Raw genomic sequence first — 22164 nt, forward strand, 5'->3', positions numbered from 1 at the left:
ACTCCACAAATATATTACTTTAAAGGGATGCATTTCAAAACAACTTTCTTTATAAAGTAATGCCAACCCTTCTCAACATGGTAGCTAATCATTTCCCAGCAGCGTCTACGGAATTAATGGGTATATGTTGGAATGATATCATCGTTGGTTTAAAAAGTATCAAATTTTCTAATGCCTTAGGTATTTATCACATAGACGCCAACAGTATCGCAAAGTCGCCATGGCCAGATCACATATAATAAGAGGAATCATGATCTGTAGTAAAATCACTAGTAGATCAAGTAACTGCTAAAATACATATTCAATAAAAAGTGAAATTTTTATTATTGCCCAATGATTGCATGGGAAATGACTGCAATTTATACTCCTTCAAATTTTCAATTTAAATATGAATTTGATGTTAAAAGGAAGATTGAACTGTGATGGAAAATCATGTATGTTGGCTGGTCATATTTGCTTAAATCTAAACAATACTTCTGGAAATAATACTCCAAACTTTATTTCTTCATCTTTCAACAAACATTTCCTAAGAGCTACTTAACAGATGTCAAGTCTCAAGAAAAAAAATTCCTTGCACTATCTCACAACAGAGGAAATACACATCTAAAGCTATTGAGTTTGGTCACTGCTTTAACAGAGATGTGTGCATGGTGCACTGAGCTATGAATTGTGACCAATTAGTGAAAGTTAGTCTCTACAATGCAAAATGGTATGGCAGAATATGTTAAATACTATTATACATAATGTTAATATTTTGAATGATTATCCACGATTCTACCATCTAACAATATCAGATAATAAAAGCTTCTACTTTAAAAATACTCCCATTTTCTTGGGGCTGGCCCAATGGTATAGCAGTCAAGTTTGTGTGCTCTGCTTTGGTGGCCTGGGGTTCGCAAATTCGAATCCCAGGCACAAACCTATACACCATTATCAAGCCATACTATGGCAGCACCCTACATACAAAATAGAGAAAGACTGGCACAGATCTTAGCTCAGGGACAATCTTCCTCAAGCAAAAAGGTGAAGATGGGCAACCAATGTTAGCTCAGGGCCAATCTTCCTCACCAAAAATAAAACACACACACACACACACACACACACACACACACACAAACCCATTTTCTTTAAATTACCAAAACTTTTAAAATTCTTAACATAAAACCTCATTATGACACTACAAGCGTAGGTTAGATATTTTCCTAATCTACAGCCTATAGTGTTAGTGTAACTGAGCCACATTTGTGATTTTATGAATCAACAGTCTGTGGCAAAAAGTGTAATGATTAGATCCTCACTTACACTAATAGAAAGAGGTCTTTAGTAAAATCATAGGACCTGGGCCTTAGCTCTGCTCCTATTTCTAACTTTCATTGGACATTTCCTCCCTAAGTTCCATTTTTCTCATATGTAAAATGTAGGAGTCAACTAATGGCCCTCATGGTTCTAGGAAGGTATGATTTGGGGTTAGATTGTGATGACACATTTCCCTAGCATTTTCTCCAACTGCTCTAAGCCACTCAGACCCCCATTCCCATTGAACTGGAAGGGATTACACTCTAAGGCAGTAACTAGTTCAGTCAATCAGCACTCAATCCTCCACCTCTCCCACATTATCTAATATCAAGACAACCAAGATAACCATGTTTTTATTCAATTGAATACTTAGCAAGGACTAATCCAGTGACAACCTTTGTAGGGTTATAGTATTGCTCTCTTAATGCAAATTTCAACACTCTCAAGGATAATTTATTGTGGGATAATTAGTGTCACTAACCTGTGCTGAACTCTTTTCAAGTTTTTGGACTAAATTATCCCAGCGCTGGGCAAAGCTGTCGAGCCATGCTTCCATCTTTTGGGCTACTGATGTATTTTTCAGTGTTGAAAGAAGATCTTGGTTGAGTGAGCAGAGTTTGTCCATGGTTTGCTTTTTCTTTTCTAGATCTGTTTTTAAAACCTGTTAAAACAAGGAAGAACACGGAATAAGCCTAGGTCACATTCTATAAAACACTATAGTTTAATTTGCTTTTGCATGTATTTTCTCATTTGTATTGATAAAGAAGGATTACAATCATATCTGCAAAGGATCAAGAGCCCATAAACGTATAAGTAGAAAATTATAATCCAAATAATCCCAAGAAGTTCCCAAGAAGTTCAAAGAGAAAGAAACAAAAGTCAGATGTAGAATAAACACCTAGTAGAGGCACTTACGAGCTACCTTAAAATATTTGAAAAACTGCCAAGAGAAAAAGTAGTCTTGCTTCAAAAGGTAAAACATCAGTTTGCATTCCCACCAGCAGTGTATGAGCATTCCCTTTTCTCCACATCCTCTCCAACGTTTGTTGTTGTTTGTCTTGGTAATTATAGCCACTCTGACCAGTGTAAGGTGATATCTCATTGTAGTTTTTATTTGCATTTCCCTAATAATTAGTGACGTTGAGCATCTTTTCATGTGTCTTTTGGCCATCTGTACACCTTCCTTGGAAAAATGTCTGTTCATTTCCTCTGCCCATTTTTTGATCAGGTTGTTTGTTGTTGTTGTTGCTGAGTTGCACGTGTTCTTTATATATTTGGGAGATCAACTCCTTGTCTGATAAATGACTTGCAAATATTTTCTCCCACTTGGTGGGCTGTCTTTCCATTTTCTTCATGGTTTCCTTTGCTTTGCAGAAGCTTTTTAGTCTGATGTAGTCCCATTTTTTAAATTTTTCTTTTGTTTCCCTTGCCCAAGTAGACACGGTATTCGAAAAGATGTTGCTAAGACCAATGTCAAAGAGTGTACTGACTATATTTTCTTCTAGGAGTTTTATGGTTTCAGGTCTTACATTCAAACCTTTAATCCATTTTGACTTAATTTTTGTGTATGGTGCAAGATAATGGTCTACTTTCATTCTTTTGCATGTGGCTGTCCAGTTTTCCCAACACCCTTTATTGAAGAGACTTTCCTTTCTCCATTGTATGCTCCTGGCTCCTTTGTTAAAGATTAACTGTTCCTAGATGTGTGGTTTTATTATGGAGATTTCTCAAAAAGTTAAAGATAGAAACACCATACGATCCAGCTATCCCACTACTGGATATTTATCCAAAGAACTTGAAATCAATGATCCAAAGAGATTTATGCACTCCTATGTTCATTGCAGCACAATTCACAATAGCCAGGATATGGAAACAATCCAAGTGCCCTTCTACAGAGGAATGGATAAAGAAGATGTGATATATATCTATATCTATATCTATATATATATACATATATATAGATATATGTATATATATATATACACAATGGAATACTACTCAGCCATAAAAAAGGACTAAATTGTCCCATTTGCAACAACATGGATGGACCTGGAGGGTGCGATGTTAAGCGAAATAAGCCAGAGACAGAAAGACAAATACTGCATGATTTCACTCATATGTGGAAGATAACAAATACATGGATAAAGACAACAGATTCGTGGTTACCAGAGGGGAAGGGGCTTGGGGGATTGGCAAAAGGGAGAAAGGGGCCCATGTGTATGGTCATGGATAAAAATTAGACTACTAGGGATGAGCACAATGAAGTGTATTCAGGAACTGATAAACAATAATGTACACCTGAAGTTACACAATGTTATAAACCATTATAATCCCAATAAAATTACTTGAAGAAAAAAAAGGTAAAACAGAGATCAACATACAGAAATCAGTTTTTAACATTTGGAGGTGTTCTAAAGTGGAAAGCATGGCTCTTGGATACTAGTGAATTTCCTCTTAATTCCTGATAGAATTCAAATGAAATTCTCCATGCTAGGAGTCCTGAGGAGAAGATGCTGAACTGAGAAGATGATCATGGCTAAGGGTCCTTCCCATTCTGAAATGCTATTATTATTTGGATAAATTTGCAATATTATTTATTTCCACAATTTTTACATTCTTTTCATTAATTATATATAAAAACTGTGCTGTGCAGTTTGCTGACTTTTAAATTTTTTAGCATGTGTTATTCAATTAACATTCGGCTATTTGAGTAATTGTCTTCTAAAGCTGATTTTAGAGCCCATTAAGTAATAGAACTAAGTAACTGAGTATGACACAAATCTTGGAATCGCTGCATGTTTTCTAAATACTTATATGGTTTATGAAGTAATTTTTATACCATTCATATTTCAAAAGTTCCTGTGAGCTATGAGGGTGACACATGACCTTTGGTTGATATGGAATGAAAAAACAAAGTGGCTTGTGTGAAATCAGTAGATCAGGGCAGCTTATCCTTTCACTTTATCCATTAACATCACCCCATGCTTTGGGAAATCCATTTTCCAGCTCCCAAATACTAGTCCCAGACTTAATTTATAAACACAGAATAAGAAGAAAGAAAGGAGAAAATTATTTTACAGCCCCTTAACATCCCCTCTTTTTGGCAGTAGCAAGTACAACGAAAATAGACTAAACTGTGAGACCTTCCCTTCCAATACAAATGCAAGTTTACTTAAGAACAAGTAACAGTACATACAGCAAAGAAATTGTCATGAAACAGATGCACCAATTGCTCATGAACTGAAGTATCATCGACACAGAGAAATCAATATACCCGCCTGCAAAGGACACTTTATGTAGCTCATTGTGGCATGCCACCTGCATTGATAGCTGTGAACTGCAGAATGCTCTCGTGTCTCCTTCAATTAGTTCATCCTTTATTCAGAATTTGCTTCACCTGGTGTACTTTATATTGCAGTCTTACTGCGTGCCATTTTTAGGGAATAAAAGGAAGTTTTGAAATTCATTTCTAATTTTCCCTTGATTATTTTTTTCTCAATTTGAAAGAATGCAATAGACCAAAATATTAGTTAAGATACATAAGTTAAATTTATATTAAAATAAAACTCAGTGTGGGAATTTAGTAATAGACAGGTTTTATATAATGATTTTCTTTGTTTAATTCACATGTTAGCTTTCCATTAAATTTTAGTGCATACCTGGACTAGTAGCAGAACAACAGTTTATGCTACCTGCCTAGAGCTGGGACTCAAATTTGTATTTCAACGTAAATTCCTACAATTCCTTTATAGTGTCTCATTTTCCTTTTTTCTTTATTAAGTTTTGGCATGCATTTATTTTGCTGGAAGCCTCCTCAATTTCTTTTTTTCAAAAAGGCATGATAGAAATAAAGATATACATTTTAAAATATAAAGATGTAAATACAACCCTCTTTGGTTGACTTTCTCAGAGTTTAAGGAACTATTTTAAATAGCCATATGTGTAAGGCTAAGGGGTGTACCCAATATTTAAGCTAAATATGTCATATCTGGAAACATTTCAGAATGAGGGTCTGAGAGTTATGTTTGAAAAAGGTTGTGTTGGAAATTTATGGATAACCTCATGTTACCTAAACAGGTTTTCTTAGATGATCTATAAAACTAATTGGATACCCAAAGAGATTTAGTGGCAAATGAAACTAAGCCTCCTAACATTAAACCAAGTGAAGAAGCATTTGGTGAGCATTACAAAAATAAAGGTGAAAGTTGCCATTAAAGGATACAATTAGGAAAAATGCACTCAAGGTAAAGTAGAAACAACATTATTATGAAACTGTGGAATTATCAAATCAATATATTTTTACCTAAAGCTATATCACAAAACACTGCACTAACCAAAGCTTCCATCTAGTAAATTCTAGATCTGGGTTTTTTAAAATGGTGATGGAAGATTAGTTGTTCCCCTCAATTAGTTTCCTCTTGTTTGCTCTCTCTCTCCCCCTCCATAATCTCCTAGTTCCTGAAGGACTCTCCTACCATAACTAACAGAGGGAGAAGATGGGAAATCATGGTGATGCCAGAGACATCAAATCATAGTGATGAGTTATCTTCTCTCATTTATCCTTGGACATCAATTCTTTTAAACTCAGATTTTATGTGTGCATATTAAATTACTATTATTTAATTGTTACTAATTATTGGAATATAAAAAATACGTCTTTCTGCATATCAAGAATTGATCATAGGTCCTTGAATGCCAAAGAACCACAGAGCTCTAGAAAACTCAGGAGGCAGAAGTAAGCTCTAGAAACCTTGTACAAAGCAGGGGTCAGCTAGGATTTTAAAAGAAAAAATACATTTTATTTACATAGAAGCCAGGCACCTGGACCTACCTCCAAGGTAGGCAGGAAGGTACAGTCAATAAATCAGATTGAGCCAGTAGTAGAAATGGGCAAGAGACAGATAAGCTGCTCAAGAAGACAGAGTAGACATGTTCCACCTGGTCAAGGTCAGAAGATGATTTGAAGTGAAAAAAGAATGTATACTTAGAAAATGTTCAGGAAATTTTCACTCTATTCTCATCAGAAGTATGCTTCAGAGAATAATGCCAAGACAATTTCACTTACAAAAGCAAAGCTGAATTCTGTACCTATTTTACGTGTATTACTTAACTATATGTAAGAAGTACTCCAATTCATTCTAATTACTTGTTGTACTTGGGTAGATTGATGCATTGCAGGGTTCTCAACTTGAAGGAACATCAGAATCTCTTGGAAGGCTTGTTAAAATGCAGATTTCTGGGCCCTACTTCCAGACTTTCTGAGTCACTAGGTCTGGGATGGGATCTAAGAATTTGCATTTCTAACAAGTTCCCAGGTGAGGCTGATGCCTCTGATCTGGAGATCACAGTTTGAGAACCACTGATTCTACTTGGATGAATTCTTTGAGGGTGATCACAGGAGTCGAGGCAAAGGTAGCAAGTCCTGGTAGAACAGCACTGTCAACAGCGACCTGCTGAGCTCCCATAAGTACTCTCTCCCTTCCATTTGATCCTGCAGCCACTTGAGAGGTCCTCAATTCCACAGTACTCCTGTAGGCCCTGAACACCACACTCTCTTAGATTACCATGCTTCCCAGAGTTGTCTTTCCCTGGCAAACACCACCAGTCCTCACAGCAGCAGCAGACTTCCCCAGGAACATATTTCTTGTAGATTTGGGCCTTCCCACGATAGCTTACATAAAAGCTTCTACAAGTCTTAGAATTCATCTCATAAGGACCACAGTTTCTTCTCTCCTTTTCTTTTCATCCTTTTACACCAAATAAAAACTCAGTTTTGACCATAAGAAAACAGTATACCTACATGATTTGAATAAAACCACAGATTTAGAAGAAATGAAATAACTGACTCCTCATCTCCCACCTCAAAGGAAAAGTAGGAGAAAATCCCATGGGTTATTAGTGATAATATTTCTAAACAAATTACACTGATTGTAAATAAAAGAGAGTTTTAGCACACTGGATCTATACCTAGGTATGTAGTAGGAACTGGTGACAGATGGTACCTGTTTTGGGTCTCAGATTGTGACATACTTTAATGAACATTAAATTCTTATTCACTGCCTGAGTCAGCAGGGGAATTTTACCTCAAATTCTAGACCAGCTGTCAGGTTTTGTTAATTGGCTTAACCCATCAAATGGTAAGACTTATACAAAACATATTTTCACTTTGTTCACAAGTAAGGTGACATAATTTGAATTTTAATCATATTGAAAAATTATTGAGACTTTGCTAAGAGAGCATTTTCAGGGCCTTGAGGCTAGTAAAGTGTTTTACTCATGAAAATGTCAACATAGTGGCACATGAGTGTTCAAAATGACAGTTCTCGATTGCCATATTTTTTGTCAAGGAATCAAATAATACGAGGAGTTTTGAAATAGCTTAAAAGGCCTTGATCTGAGTCTGGATGTCTGGGTGTTCATTTTAACTTACTACTAATGTTCTGTGACGCCTTATACATGTCACGTGTTTTTTCCCTGGACTCGATCTCCTCTTCTGAAATAACTTTGTCTCTCTCCTCCTCTTCATGCCCAATGCTACTTAGTTCACATCTGCTAATTGGTCTCCTTATTACCAAAGATCTTACTGCCAAAGAGTATTCCAAAAATGCAAAAATGATTGTTATCAAACTTTCAATGGCTCTCCATCACCAGAACAAAATTACAAATGTATCACTGGTATTTTTGCATTTTTTGATACATATATAGACTGTTTTTGTGAAATCTGTCTTTAGCAGTCACATCACTCAAGAATATTCTTTGAGGAACGATTTCTTCTCAATAATAAGCAAGCCTGTAATAACAAGTAATACATAAGTGAATCTATTTTAAATTAAAGGTCTAAAGATTAGTAACGATGGAGCAAAAAAAGTATGACACAAATAAATATTTGGTAAAATGGTACAAATTTAACTGGGGAAATTTATTTAAGGTTAGCTTTAAATAAATGATTTAATTACTATGAAGTGTAATACATAATATCAATACAGATATAAATAGATTCACTTGGGAAAAATTGTGATACATGATTTCCAATAGGCCTTTGCTTTATATTAAAGGTGACATCAAGTTAGCATTTAATAGAATTGACCTATCAAAAATCAAAAAGAAATCCTAATTATGCAATATTTTATTTTAAAAATTAAGGTCAATATTAGATTGGCCTCTCCTTTATTGGAAAATGATAGAAGTCACAGTGGAAGGGAAGTTTTAGAGATCTTTCTCAATCCTGTAATGTTCAACTCAAACTGAAATGTCTTAGTGAAGCCTTCCTTGATGTCCTTTTACTGCCAAAGTTCCCTCATTTCTCAAAACACACAAGCTCTTATAATCAATGTCATTTAGTTTGCTTTAGTGTTTTTTCCTGTTTTCCAAACTAGGGTATAAGCCCCTTATATGTGAGGATAATCATCTCTTATACTTCTCATATTTCTCAGAGAATCAACTTACACCTATGGCTTTAGAACTATACTGTTTAGAAATTTACAGAATGTTCACATGTACTTCTTAGTGTTACTTTTTTATTTTAACTGAAGTCTTATTCCAGGTATGCTATATTTTTTCTTTTTCCTCCCTCGGTTTTTTTTTTGTTTGTTTGTTTGCTGAGGAAGCGTCACCCTCAGCTAACATCTGCTATATTTTTTCTTCTCTCTCTCTCTTTTTTTTTTTTTTTGCTGAGGAAGAGTCACCCTCAGCTAACATCTGTTGCCAATCTTCCTCTATTTTGTATGTGAGCTGCTGTCACAGTATGGCCACTGAGATGGGTGGTGTAGGTCTGCACCCTGAAACTGAACGCAGGCCACCCAAGTGGAGCATGCCGAACTTAACTACAAGGCCCTATTTTTTCAAGAGTACAATTTTGTTTGAAAAAACAAAGTTGAAAATCTACCTATATCTTTTGGAATTAATGTTTGTATCCCTCCAAAATTCATATGTTGAAGGCCTTATCCCCCAATGTGATAATATTAGGAGGTGGGGATTTTGGGAGGTAAATAGGTTTAGATGAGGTCAAGAGAATAGAGCCCTCATGATGGGATTAGTGCCCTTAAAAGAAGAGGAAGAGACATCACAGCTGCTTCTATCTCCACCATGTGAGGATACAGCAAGGAAGTACTGTCCAGAAGCCAGGAAAAAGGCCTTGCTAATAACCAAATCTGCCAGCACCTCGATCTTGTGCCTCCCAGCTTCCAGAACTGTGAGAAATATATGTCTGTCGTTTAAGGCACCCAGTCTATGGTATTTTGTTATAGCAGCCTGAGCAGACTAAGACAGGAATTGGTACTAAGAGGTGGGGTATTGCTGTAACAAATACCTAAAAATGTGGAAATGGCTTTGGAATTGAGTAATGGGCAGAGGCTGGAAGAGTTTTGAGATGCATGTCAGAAAAAGTCGAGATTTCCATGAAGGGATTGCCAAAATCAATTCTGGTGAGCGCTCAAAGAGAAAAGGGAGAACTACAGAGAAAGCTTCCATCTTTTTAAAGAATAAATAAATAGTCTTGAACAGAATGTTGGTATAAATATAGATGGTAAAGGCCATTCTGATGAGGTCTCAGGCAGAAATAAGGAAAATATTATTGGACAATTGAGATAAGACCATTTTTTTAATAAAGTGGCAAAGAACTTGACTGAATTGTGTCCATGTTCTAGAGTTATGTGGAAGGGGCAACTTGTGAGTGATGGAATTGGATATTTAGCTAAGAAATTAGCTATCCTTAGGAGATATCTAAGCAAAGTGTTAAAGGAGTGGCATGGTTTCTTTTGACTGCTTATGGTTAAATGCGAGAAGAGAGAAATGAATTGAAGAAGGAATGGTTAAGCAAAAATGAACCAGCACTTACAGATTTGGAAAATTCTCAGCCTATCCATACTGCAAAAAATGAAAAGCATGTTCAGAAGAGAACACTAAGGGTATGGCTTACCAATCAGTTGATAAGGAAATTAGTGTGAGTGTGAACCAGAGACTTAATCAGCCATCTCATCAGAAGCCAGGAATAGAGATGGGATTATACCAGCAGAAACTACCAGCTGGGACAACGGAAACAGAGAAAAATTGGACAGATGGAAGGAAGGCTTCAAACATGTGCTATTCCTCAAGAAAAGGGAAGAATGATGTAGGTGATTCAGAGATCATCAGGGCTGTCACTCCCACCACAGGCCCAGGGGACAGGGCTAGTTCTTCCTGGGTGGAGAGGGGGGCAGGAGGACCCATCCTGTGCCTCAGGAGAGGGGCTATCACAGAGAGTCCTGAGGGTTGCTGCAGAGAGCCACTGTGGACGTGCCCTGTGGAGGTGAAAGGCGAGGCAATCTTTTGGAGCCCTGGGGGTGATGCTGCCACTCCGGTGGTCCTGGAAGGCAGGACATGGGTCCAAAGAGGATTATTCTCTGATCTTTAAGATCTAATGGAATTTTCCTTGCTATGCTTTAGACTTATTTGGGACCTATCATCCCTTCCTTCTTTCTTATTTCTCCCTTTTGGAATGGCTATGTCTCTCCTTGGCCTATGCCATCATTGTATTTTGGAAGCACGTGACTTGTCTGGTTTCACAGGTTCACAGCTGGAGAGGAATTTGGCCTCAGGATGAATTATACCTAGAGTCTTACTCATATCCGATTTAGATGGTGATGAGACTTTGGACTTTACACTGTAGAGATACTGCTGGAACCAATTAAGATTTGGGGGGGGGGGGCTGTTGGGATAGAATGAATGTATTTTGCATGTGAGAAAGACATGAATTTGGAGGGGCCAGGGGTTTAATGTTATGGACTGAATGTTTGTGTCCCCACAAAACGCATATGTTCAAACCCTATCCCTCCAAGGTGATAGTAATTAAGAGGTGGGGCGTTTGGGAGGTAATTAGGTTTAAAGGAGGTCATGAAGGTGGAGCCCCCATGATGAGACTCATGCCCTTATGGGAAGAGGAAGAGACACCAAAGTTTCCTCTTTCCACCATGTGAAGATAAAGCAAGGAGGAGCAGTCTACAAGTCAGGAAGAGGGCCTCACCAAGAACTAAATCTGCTGGCATCTTGATCTTGGACTTTCCACTCTCCAGAACTGTGAGAAGTAAATGTCTGTTGTTCAAGTGACCCAGTCTACGGTATTTCGTTATAGCAGCCTGAGCTGACTAAAATACTATAGGTTTCCCTATTTTAATTAAGAAAAGTAACAACATGATATCATTGAAGACTATGGTCTAAGCAAGAACAATGAACATTTGGTTTAAGATTTGAAGGAAGAGAAAGACCAAATAGGGTGTTAACATAAACTATTGGGTTTTTAAAAAATACCATTGAAAGCTAAAAAATACATACGGCCAGCTTTTGAAGACTGTATAACATTTCACTTTGATCCTTAAAGCCAGTTGTGTGAATCTTGTTCACTGCATCTTCTTTTTCTGAAAGCCATGTACTAAAAAGGCACTGAAAGAAATCAAATAATTCCAAAAAAATAATTATCATTAAATAGATCATCTCATTTTTTTCATTTATCCATTTAACATCTCTCCATGTCTTTCACTGATAGTTTCCCCCACATGACTCACCTGTTCTTCAGTAAAACGTTGCCATTTTAGAAGGATGTCTTGTAAAAGAACCCAGCGATCTTCTGTCCACCTACAGATGTTTGCCCACCGATCTCCCAGGACCTGGGGAAGAGACAACCCACCACAACGTCAACAAACAATTAATTGTTAACTGAATTTCCTTAAAAATGGCATGAATGATTAGGGAAAGTATCTAATTTTGAGACTCTTATATATGCTAGGAGTTGTAAAGGCCACCCTTCCTGCTTCTGCTTGTAATTAGATAAGCATTGCACCTTTGATTTGTCTTTAGATTTTCTCACTCACTCTTTCACCTTACATTGAAAAGCAAAGATACTTAGAAGAAGTCTAAAGCAGTTATCATACCACTATTTGAAATGCTTCTAAAGTAAATCTAAGTTAGCAAAGATATAAATATAGAATTAAAGAGAAGTTTGCACTCATAACATGTAAAATGTGTATCTTTCTTAGGTCAGAAAAAACACCCCAAAGAATAAAAGTCTGACTACTAAGTAGTATGCCTAAAAATAATCTTATTTGAAGCAGTCCTGTATAATTAGAATTACTTAATGTCTTGTTTGTAAAAGAAAACTTTTAGTGACTTGAATTGTATCCATATGTGGATTTTAAAAATTATCTGGATTATTATTATAAAGTATTTAAAATCACTATATCTCTAAACAATTCTAGTGGAAAAATTGTAACATTCCCTGAGTAATAACTGTCATATCTTTAGCATGTCGCTAATGCCTATGTGTATACACTATTTTAATATGTAACATAAACCAAGTACCAATGGTTCTAGATGAAAAAATGTTGTGATGATTTCTGTGCAAAGGGATTGTTTTAAGATGAAAAAATGTATCATTTCAACTCCATCATGATGCACTTCAGACCCTAAAATTTAAACTTTTTTGACTTTCTCATAGATAAGAAAATTATTTTCCCATAGCTATTGGATTTTTAAAACTAGAAGTATCTCAAAATATGGACATGTTTTATTTTTGTGTAGAATTAAAGCTAGAGAAAAAAGTTTGTAACTCATGTTTTTTACACACCTATTTCATATCTAATTTCTACCTTACTTGATGCTACATGTTTAGATTGATCCACTTAGAAGATATTAATAAATGAATCAAATGATACATATGTAATTAACATCATGAAAAAATCCACCTATTAGTAGGTGGCTCAGAGACTCATTTAAATTTTTAAAAATTTGTTTAATCTACCATCTTTTCAAAAAGGGAGTCCCATGCATGGGTAAGGAGTAAGCAATACATATTTTACTACAGTATGAAAATGATCATGTTCTCACATGCAGCTGAGTCACAAGTGAGTTTTTAGTTTTTCTTCAGAAATGTCAATAAAAATGTTATTGCTTTTAGCATAATGTAACTGATTTTCATATTTTTTATAGTTTCACTCTCTGCTCGACTCCTTTTGAATTACACTAGTTTATGACAGAAGCCATAGCCCTGAAATAGCAATGGAGGATACCCAGAGGAAATGTGCTAACATAAATCAATGAATTCAATATTAGCCATTTAATTATTACAACCAAGTCCTTGGGATTTTTTTCTAAAACATATTAGAAGTTATTTTAGTGAACTTCCTAGTGACCATGTCAGTATGCATCAGGTAAAATGGCATGCAACATATCTGTTAATGGATTAGTTGTGAAAAAATTAGCTTCCAACAGAGACAATCTTACCCCTTAGCCATAAACTACACCATCTGCCTGATTTGAGGATGTGATACAAAAGGTCAAATTGTGCGATGTTTATCGCAGCTCTCCAACCCCAGTAGAGATAGGAGTCAAAGGGGAAAGGGATAAATTCAAACTATAGCATTGTTTTCATAAATGTAAGAAAATGAACTGAGACTTGTAAAAAGATATAGCATCTTTTCCCTAGTGCTATAAGACACACAAAGAAAGTGTCCACTGAAGTAGCATCTTAGGTTTGTAATCTCATAGAGGAACATTTACAAGTTATTAATTCTAATACAACATCCTATAAAACAAATCCAAATAAAGACCTCCACATACTAGATTGCTTAAGATTATTAAATTTAGAGAAATTCCAAAATATATTAATGCAATATACATTACACTATAGTTTTTTTCACTATATGAATGAGTCACAGAAAACTAAGGATGATTATTCCTTTAGGCACAGAGTCAACCTACTTAAGACAACTATTTTAAGAATGTTATTAAAAGTGTCCTTTGTATTCAAATAATGATAACAGATAATTTTGATAATTCATTAAGCAGGTTTATAACACAGCCAATACTTAATTTAAATTATAGTGATTGGTAGTCTCCAATTCATTCATTCATCAATCATGGGTTTATTTAAACAATAAATATTTATTGAACATGTACTATGTGACAAAAATAAACAGAATAAAGATGTTATGGGCTGAACTGTGTCTCCCTAAAATTCATATATTGAAGCGCTATCCCCCTCTACTCCAGAATGTGACTATATTTGGAGATAGGGCCTTTAAAGAAAGGACTTTTAAGTTAAAATGAGGCTGTTAGGGTGGGCTCTACTCCAATCTGACAGGTGTCCTTATAAGAAGAGGAAATTTGGACACACAGAAAGACAGCAGGGATGTGTGGGCACAAAAAAGGGACCATGTGAGGACATAGTCAGAAGGCGGCGGTCTGCAAGCCAAGGAGAAGCCTCAGAAGAAACCAAACCTGCTGATACCTTGGTCTTGGACTTCTAGCCTCTGGAACTGTGAGAACATAAGTTTCTGTTGTTTAAGCCACCCAGTCGTTGGTATTTTGTTATGGCAGCTCTGACAAACTAATACAAAAGATATATTTAAGAGAGGCTGATTCCATGGCGATACAAATTATCTCACAAAACTAAAGTTGTTAAAAGTAACTATGTACTTATTAGAGTATGAAAATTTTAGAGAATGTGTTTCAATTACTAGAGTAAAATTAACTAAAATTGTTCAAATACAGCAGATTTTTAATAATTTATTGCGACACAACTTCCCAAATACAAATACATTGTCATTTTGTGATTTTATGTTTTAATGTGGGGAAGATAAAAGTGTCTAGAGCTGGGGCAGCCCCATGGCCTAATGGCTAAGTTCAGTGTGTTCCACTTTGGCAGCCTGGGTTTGGTTCCTGGATATGGACCTACATAACACTTGGCGGCGGCCATACTGTGGCAGCAACCCACACACAAAATAGAGGAAGATTGGCACAGATGTTAGCTCAAGGCAAATCTTCCTCAGCAGAAAAAAAAATTGTCTAGAGCCAAATAACTTGGATTCAATTCGTAGGTCAGTCAATTAGTTGGATTGCCAATATATATATGTCTTTTCAAACTACAAAACATTTAAAATACACAATTTTCTTATAATAATTCTGGCAATCCTTTGAGAGATTGGTATTATTATATATCCCTCCAATAAAATCAAGTGATTTTTTCAGGAAATTTTATGGCTGAATTATTTAATCTCTTGTGAAGAAAATAATCATACAAACCCCTAAAAGAATTGATACAAATATTAAACAAGATTATATTTTGGAAAGCAGTTTTAATTTGAACCAAGTTATAAAAGTTGGTGGTTATTTGCATTTCACTTCATCATGGTATTTATATCAAATTTTATAAGAACCACCAAGGGTCATCTATTTTACTGTAGTCACTCTAGAAAAGTACTTATTAAATCTTCACAAACAGATGTTTAGTCTTCAAGTATATTCTTCTTTAAAGATTTCCAACACAAGAGAGCATATATACCCTTTTGTAACATATTCCACTGCTTAAATCTAGCTTACCCTCAGAAAACTCTCATTGAACTGAATCTAAGTCACTTCTGTTACAATGTGGGCATGGTGCTTTTTACTGATCTCAGTAAAATGAGATAAGTGAATTAGAAATTGCTTGCTTGTGTGCTGTACATGTCTGACCACAGGGAGATTTTTGCAATGCTATATGCACAAATACAAATAGATGCACATAGTGCTTGAATTTATAATTTACCTGTTTATTGCTTGGACATATTGGTCCTAATTTGAATTACAATGGATGGAGCTAAGCAATTGAAAGGTTATCTGTCAGCTCTATAATCATTCAAAGATGCTGGTTCCTATCATTGCCTGGAGGGATGTAACGAAATTGTTAGACACGTATAAAGGATTGTATCGAATGGGATTGACAGGAAGCTAAATTTTTTTTTAAAGAATCATTATATTAGGATTAGAAACCTCTTCTTCAGAGAAAAAAATCAGTGTTTCTTGGAATTTCCATTTAAATGTATAAATCCCTTGAGCTTTTAGAAATAATGCATATATTTTGTAAATCTACGTAAACATGACACACAAATGAAAATGAATTACAATATCTCATAAACTGATAAGGAGAAATTAATTTTTATCTATGTCCTCATTTTGTCACAGCAGTAAGAGAAGCTAAAGGTCAGTTCACCTACTCTAACACATTTTCATGGGCTAAATCACAACTCCATTATCATCTATTCACAGATCCGCAACGGGGAGGATTTTTCCCTCCCATTTAATTCACATCTCATATTGTTATACATGCCAAGGACATTTCTCATTTGAGTTCCTTTGTTTGGTTGAGTTGGTTTTTCAAAGCAAAAGTGAAAAATGGCGATCAAAAGAACATTTGGATAGAGGCAACTGAAAAAATATGACAAGCCTGGGAGGTAAAACTTAAGTACCTTGACTCTTGAATTTATTGAAGCCAGTGACAGAATGTGAGAACTAAACTGTACCCAGCAAGATTGGCATTAAGAGATAAAGTTTTCCTAGGAGTATGTCCACCAAGAAAGAAACAATTACGTGCCATGGACCACACGATGCAGCAGCAAGTGGGGTTTATAAGAGACAGAGGCAGCAGCAGACCATCTCATTTTATTACAGTTTAAGACCCTGGAATATACTCCCCAGCTAAATTAATTTTACATGTAATGAGCCTTCTACAACATAACTTATTTTTTGATTTTTCTTTCTTACTTTATAAACAGCTATGCACTTAAAAAGGATAAGCAACTTCATTTTACCGATGGTGAAATGGAAATAATATCAAATAACTTATGGAAAGAAATAAAATAACACCCACTATGAGGCTAGACATTGGGCAGAGTACTACTGACTAATGTTTGGCCAAGTCTATGATTCTCTTCTCAATTTTACATGTTTTTACAAACTGTTAACTGAAGCAGCATCCTATAAAAATGCATGCCTTATATCTTCACGGTCTAACATATGGTCCAGGGTGGAAAAACATGTTCTGAGGTATTAGGATACACTTCTTGGAAGTTTCTCTGAAAATATCATCCTTACTTCTGTTGAAATGATCCTATAATAACTCCTGACTGAACTCAAAGAGCTCCTGATTGTTTCACTTCTAAAGGCGCAGTTTACGGATGAGGAAACTGACACACAGATGGGTTAAGTAACTTGTCTTCAGGCCAGATAGGCCACAGGATTGACTATCTGGGATTGGACCTCAGATCCATCTGGCTACAAGCCATGCTCTTTCACAACGCCATTCACTCAGTAGAGCATTCGACACAAAAAATACGCCTTGTAATTTATGCTACACAACCTAGAGTGAGACGTACAGACGCTTGAGCTTTTTTGAGTCTTCTCATATTTAATTTTAGCAGAAGTTTGACCAGATTTAACTAAACATTTTATCTAACCCACTCAAAAGGGATTTGAAGCCTAATGTTATAATTTGATCTAAAAACATTTTTGATATTATAACTCCATATTTGTTTAAAATATTTTTTAAAAGCAGAAAATACTTATACTTTCAGATCAAAAACGTGCTCTTTGCAAGGACTTATTTTTAAAAGGTAAATATGACTGTCTAATTAATGAAATTTTGCCTTGGTGATTATGCTTAAAATGTAATGAGATTTTAACTTGAAGAAGCATGTTCTTCTGTGCTGATACAGTCAGTTTCATATATTACTTATTTTTATGAGTTTACAAAGTGCTAATGAATAAATCTGGAAAGGCCCTGTTGTTGTTGCTGTTATTATTTGCAGGCTATTATTTAATGTTCTGTGGCAGCTTAATAAACTCTGTACTCTCCAGCTCCCACCAGTCTATTCAATTGGGATACCAGAAAATAACGAGCAGGAGTCCTAAGGAGCATTCCAGCATGACAGCTTGTTTCCAGCGCATCACATTCACAGGCACTCCTCAGTAAATTGAGGTTTTACTGTCTTGATTGTTTTATGCCTCACAGTCTCTGAACTTCTTGAGGAGGGCTTCTTACCTTTGTGTTTAATGTCTTGTGGAGTAATACATGCATTTCACATGCAATATGCATGCCTCAAAGCTGAATACCACCACTGCAGTTATCAATATAGGGCTTTTCTTCCTAGTGTTGTCTTAGAACCTTTTTTCTCTTTCTTCTTAATCAAAAACCTGTCTACCAATAATTTATGGTAACAACAGAGCTATTTATGGTGAATTTGAAGACCCACAGGAGATGAGAGTCACACATGACGTCCTGTCCTCTCTACCTCAAATTCTAGATCTTTAATAGTTACAATGGGCATTAGCCATATAGCAGAATCTCTGAATCCGCTAAGCTGCTACACATGACTAGGCTTAAAGTACAGATTGCCTGAATTCTTGTTCCAGCTCTACTGTTGCCCATCTTGGTAATATCTGTCAGCAAACTCTTAATCTTTGCTATAACTTAGTTTTCCCACTACTGAAATGGAGATAATAGTACCTGCCCTGGAACCCTCCTAGCCAGGTCACTGGTAGGGTCAGATAGGTCAACAAATGCAAAAATGCTCTGAAAACTGTGATGAATTATTGAGATGCTTGTGGCTGGTAAGGATTCAGAGTTTAGCTGATCGAAAATCAGCTTCTGTTTTTAGATGTGATAAATTTAGAGCGTAATAGAATGTTAATACAAAATACAGTGAAATATTTCAACATGAAACTAAAATTGCTAGGTTTTCACATTTTACCTATAGTCTATTAAGGCTTATGTTTTGTACAAGAGTTGAAAATCTTTTACTTTTACATTTTTATACCAGGAGCATGCTCCATCGTGCGTCTTTTTTGTAATCAAGTGAGTGGAAAACAAATATCCCTCTATGCTTCATTCTAACACTTGGCATTGGAATAGTCCATCTATAAGAAATCACAAATTCTAATGTGTATACATAATAAAATGCACAAAGTAATCTAGGTGTAAGAGGATGGGGCGTGATGGGGCTGTAGCTAAATGGAGAGCCTATGCTAAAGGAGATGGAGCTATTTGATTCCTACCAAGGTTAATATGCAGGGAAACAGGCCAAGGATCATCAGATCACTCACTTTTCCAGAGAGGCTAGAAATTCATAGTTTTATATCATATTTCCTGAACTTCAAACATTGATAACAAATAAAAATATTATTAAATAGACGTGAACCAAATGGAGTTTTATATAAATATATTTTTAATTTTAGATGCAATAGACAAATTCCTAGAAAGACAGAAACTACTCAAACTGACCAAAAAATGGAAAATCTGGAAAATGAAGATCAAAAATATCAAAAAGTGGAAATCAAAAATAGGAAGTCTTCTGTCTCTTTATTGAATCTTTCATTTGAAACTTCCCCATAAAGAAAATTCCAGGTACAAATGGCAAGTTCCCACCCCTGCATAATCAGGTACTTAAACCTAGCAAGCATATTATAAGAAAGGAAAATAACAGGCCAATCTCTTTCATAGACACAATAGGAAAACCCTAAATCAAATGTTAGCAAGTGTTAGCAAAGAAAAGCAAGCAATAAATAAAAAGGATTATACATATCATTCATGATTGGTTTATCTCAGGAAAGCAAGTCTATTTTAACATTAAAAATGTAGCAATGTGGGGGCCAGCCCCGTGGCCGAGTGGTTAAGTTCGCCCGCTCTGCTGCAGGCGGCTCCAGTATTTCGTTGGTTCAAATCCTGGGTGCGGACATGGCACTGCTCATCGAGCCACGCTGAGGCAGCATCCACATGCCACAACTAGAAGGACTCACAATGAAGAATATACAACTACGTACTTGGGGGCTTTGGGGAGAAAAAGGAAAAAAATTAAATCTTAAAAAAAATGTAGCAATGTGATTTGACATATTAACAGAGCAAAGGAGAAAACTAACGTTATCGTCTCAAGTGATTCTGAAAAAATGTTTGATAAAATTCAGCACCCAATAATAAAAAAACTTCTTAGAACACTAGGAATAAGAGGCACCTACAAGAAACCTACAGAAAACATCATACTTTATGATGATTTACAAAAAGCCTCAGTCCTGAATCCTAAAGTGAGATACACATATCAATGATGATCTCATTGTACTAGAGTTAGCAGCACAATAAGACAAGAAAAATTAATAAAATTAATGATTGGAAAGAAAGAAGCAAACCTGTCATTACTCACAAACAATCTGTAAATGTACATCTAAGTGATGCTACAGATAACTATTCCAATTAAGAAGTAAATTTAGCATGGTCTCTGGATACAAGGTCAAGGAACAAAAATCAATTGTATTTCTCCATATCAGCCACAGACAAATAGAAAATGAAATTTTAAAAAGATACCACTTAAAACAACAGCAAAAACTGTCAAAAACCTAGGAATAAATTTCATAAAAAGTCTAAGACCCACTATCTTGAAAACCATAAAACGCTATTGAGAGAAAACAAAGACCAAAATAAATGGAAGGCTATTTCATATTCATGAATTGAAACACTTCATATAATAAACATATTAATTCACCAAAAGGTGATCTATATATTCAATGAAATCCAATTAAAACCATAGTGGGTTTTTTGGGGGGGAAGTGGGTTGACAAGCTGATCCTAAAATATGGAAATGCAGGGGCCAGCCCGCGGTCATGTGGTTAAGTTCACACGCTCTGCTTCAGCAGCCCAGGGGTTCACCAGTTCCAGTCCTGGGCGTGGACAGGGCACCGCTCATCGGGCCATGCTGAGGCAGCATCCCACATGCCACAACTAGAAGGACCCACAACTAAAAATACACAACTGTGTACCGGGGGGCTTTGGGGAGGAAAAGGAAAAATAAAATCTTAAAAAAATATATGGAAATGCAAATGAACAAAAATAGCCAAGATAATCTTTAAAAAAGAGAAAACAAATATAAAGGGCTTATATTGGCTAAGATAGATTTAGTGTCCCCCTTAGATTTACTAAACTTTAGACTATAGGCCCCTGACCTCCTTTTTCTTAGAGCACTTACTTTAGAAAACTTGCAATTGTACATTTTTTCTCTGCCCCTTTGAGATGTAAATATTCTACAAACCAAGAATGTCTTTCTCAAGGACCTGCGAGCCATCCCTTTGAAAAGTAATTATCAAGAAACATAGTGCCCTGTCTCCCAGTGTCTGTGGGAGAGTAGGAGCCTAACTCTAATAAGGGACAATTAGCAAACACAGATGGCATAACCACGTTGACCGTCCAACCCCATAATGTCCTCCAGTGCTTTTACTCTAGCTCATCCCAGCACTAACAAACCCTCCTGCCTTTTGTTCAGTGGAACTGAGTTCAGACTCTTTTCCCTATTGTAACAGTCTTGATGCCTAATTGTAATAGTTTTGAATAAATTCTTCCTTGCCTGTTTGGCCATCTGTTACAATTGTTCTTTTACAATACTACCAGATATCAATATTTATCATAAAGCTATAGCAACTAAAACAATGTGGTATTGGCATAAGTATAGGCAAATTTACACACAGAAATTATCAGAGTCCATAAAGTGACCCATGCATGTATAGGCATTTGATTAAAGGTGACACATCAGAACATTGGGGAAAGAATGGTCTTTGCAATACATTATGTTATTTCAATTGGATCCAAATGGGAAAAAATGAACATTTATCCCTTCCTCATACCAGACATACTAGATGGGTTGTAATAGGAAAGATAAAGCAATAAAGCCCCTATACGGCAATGCAGGAGAATATCTTCTCTGTCTTAGAGCAGGAAACTTTATTTTTAAATTCAGGACAAAAATATACTAACCATAGCAAAATATTGGAGTATATTGAATTTAAAACTTCTGTGTATTAAAATAGATAGAATTAAAGAGTAAAAAGGCAAGGTATCCAGTAAAAAAAAAAAACGAAATTGTAATATAGATAACCAACAAAGGATTAAAATCCAGCATATATATTTACAAATAACTACAACAAATCACTGAAAGAAATATAGACAATCCAATAGAAAAATAGGCATTTCAAAAAGCCAGTAAACAACTGAAATAGTGCTCAACCTCATTAGTCATTGGCACATGCAAATGAAAACAAGAGATG

The 22164-nt window shown here is 35.7% G+C and overlaps 1 protein-coding gene across 8 annotated transcripts in view; it reads right to left on the minus strand.

Annotated features, from left to right (window-relative positions):
- The window catches only part of DMD (dystrophin), a 2262230-nt gene that overhangs the window by 1338184 nt on the left and 901882 nt on the right, over window positions 1-22164 (minus strand). For all 8 annotated transcript variants that reach the window (XM_023633802.2, XM_070257261.1, XM_070257256.1 and 5 more), the window contains 3 exons: window positions 11835-11936; window positions 11605-11712; window positions 1778-1957 (listed from right to left, as the gene is read on the minus strand). In XM_023633802.2, coding sequence (XP_023489570.2) covers window positions 1778-1957; window positions 11605-11712; window positions 11835-11936 — 390 coding nt within the window. The remainder of the gene's footprint in view (window positions 1-1777; window positions 1958-11604; window positions 11713-11834; window positions 11937-22164) is intronic.

The sequence above is a fragment of the Equus caballus genome, chromosome X (genome assembly GCF_041296265.1).
Source record: "Equus caballus isolate H_3958 breed thoroughbred chromosome X, TB-T2T, whole genome shotgun sequence".
Taxonomy (NCBI): domain Eukaryota; kingdom Metazoa; phylum Chordata; class Mammalia; order Perissodactyla; family Equidae; genus Equus; species Equus caballus.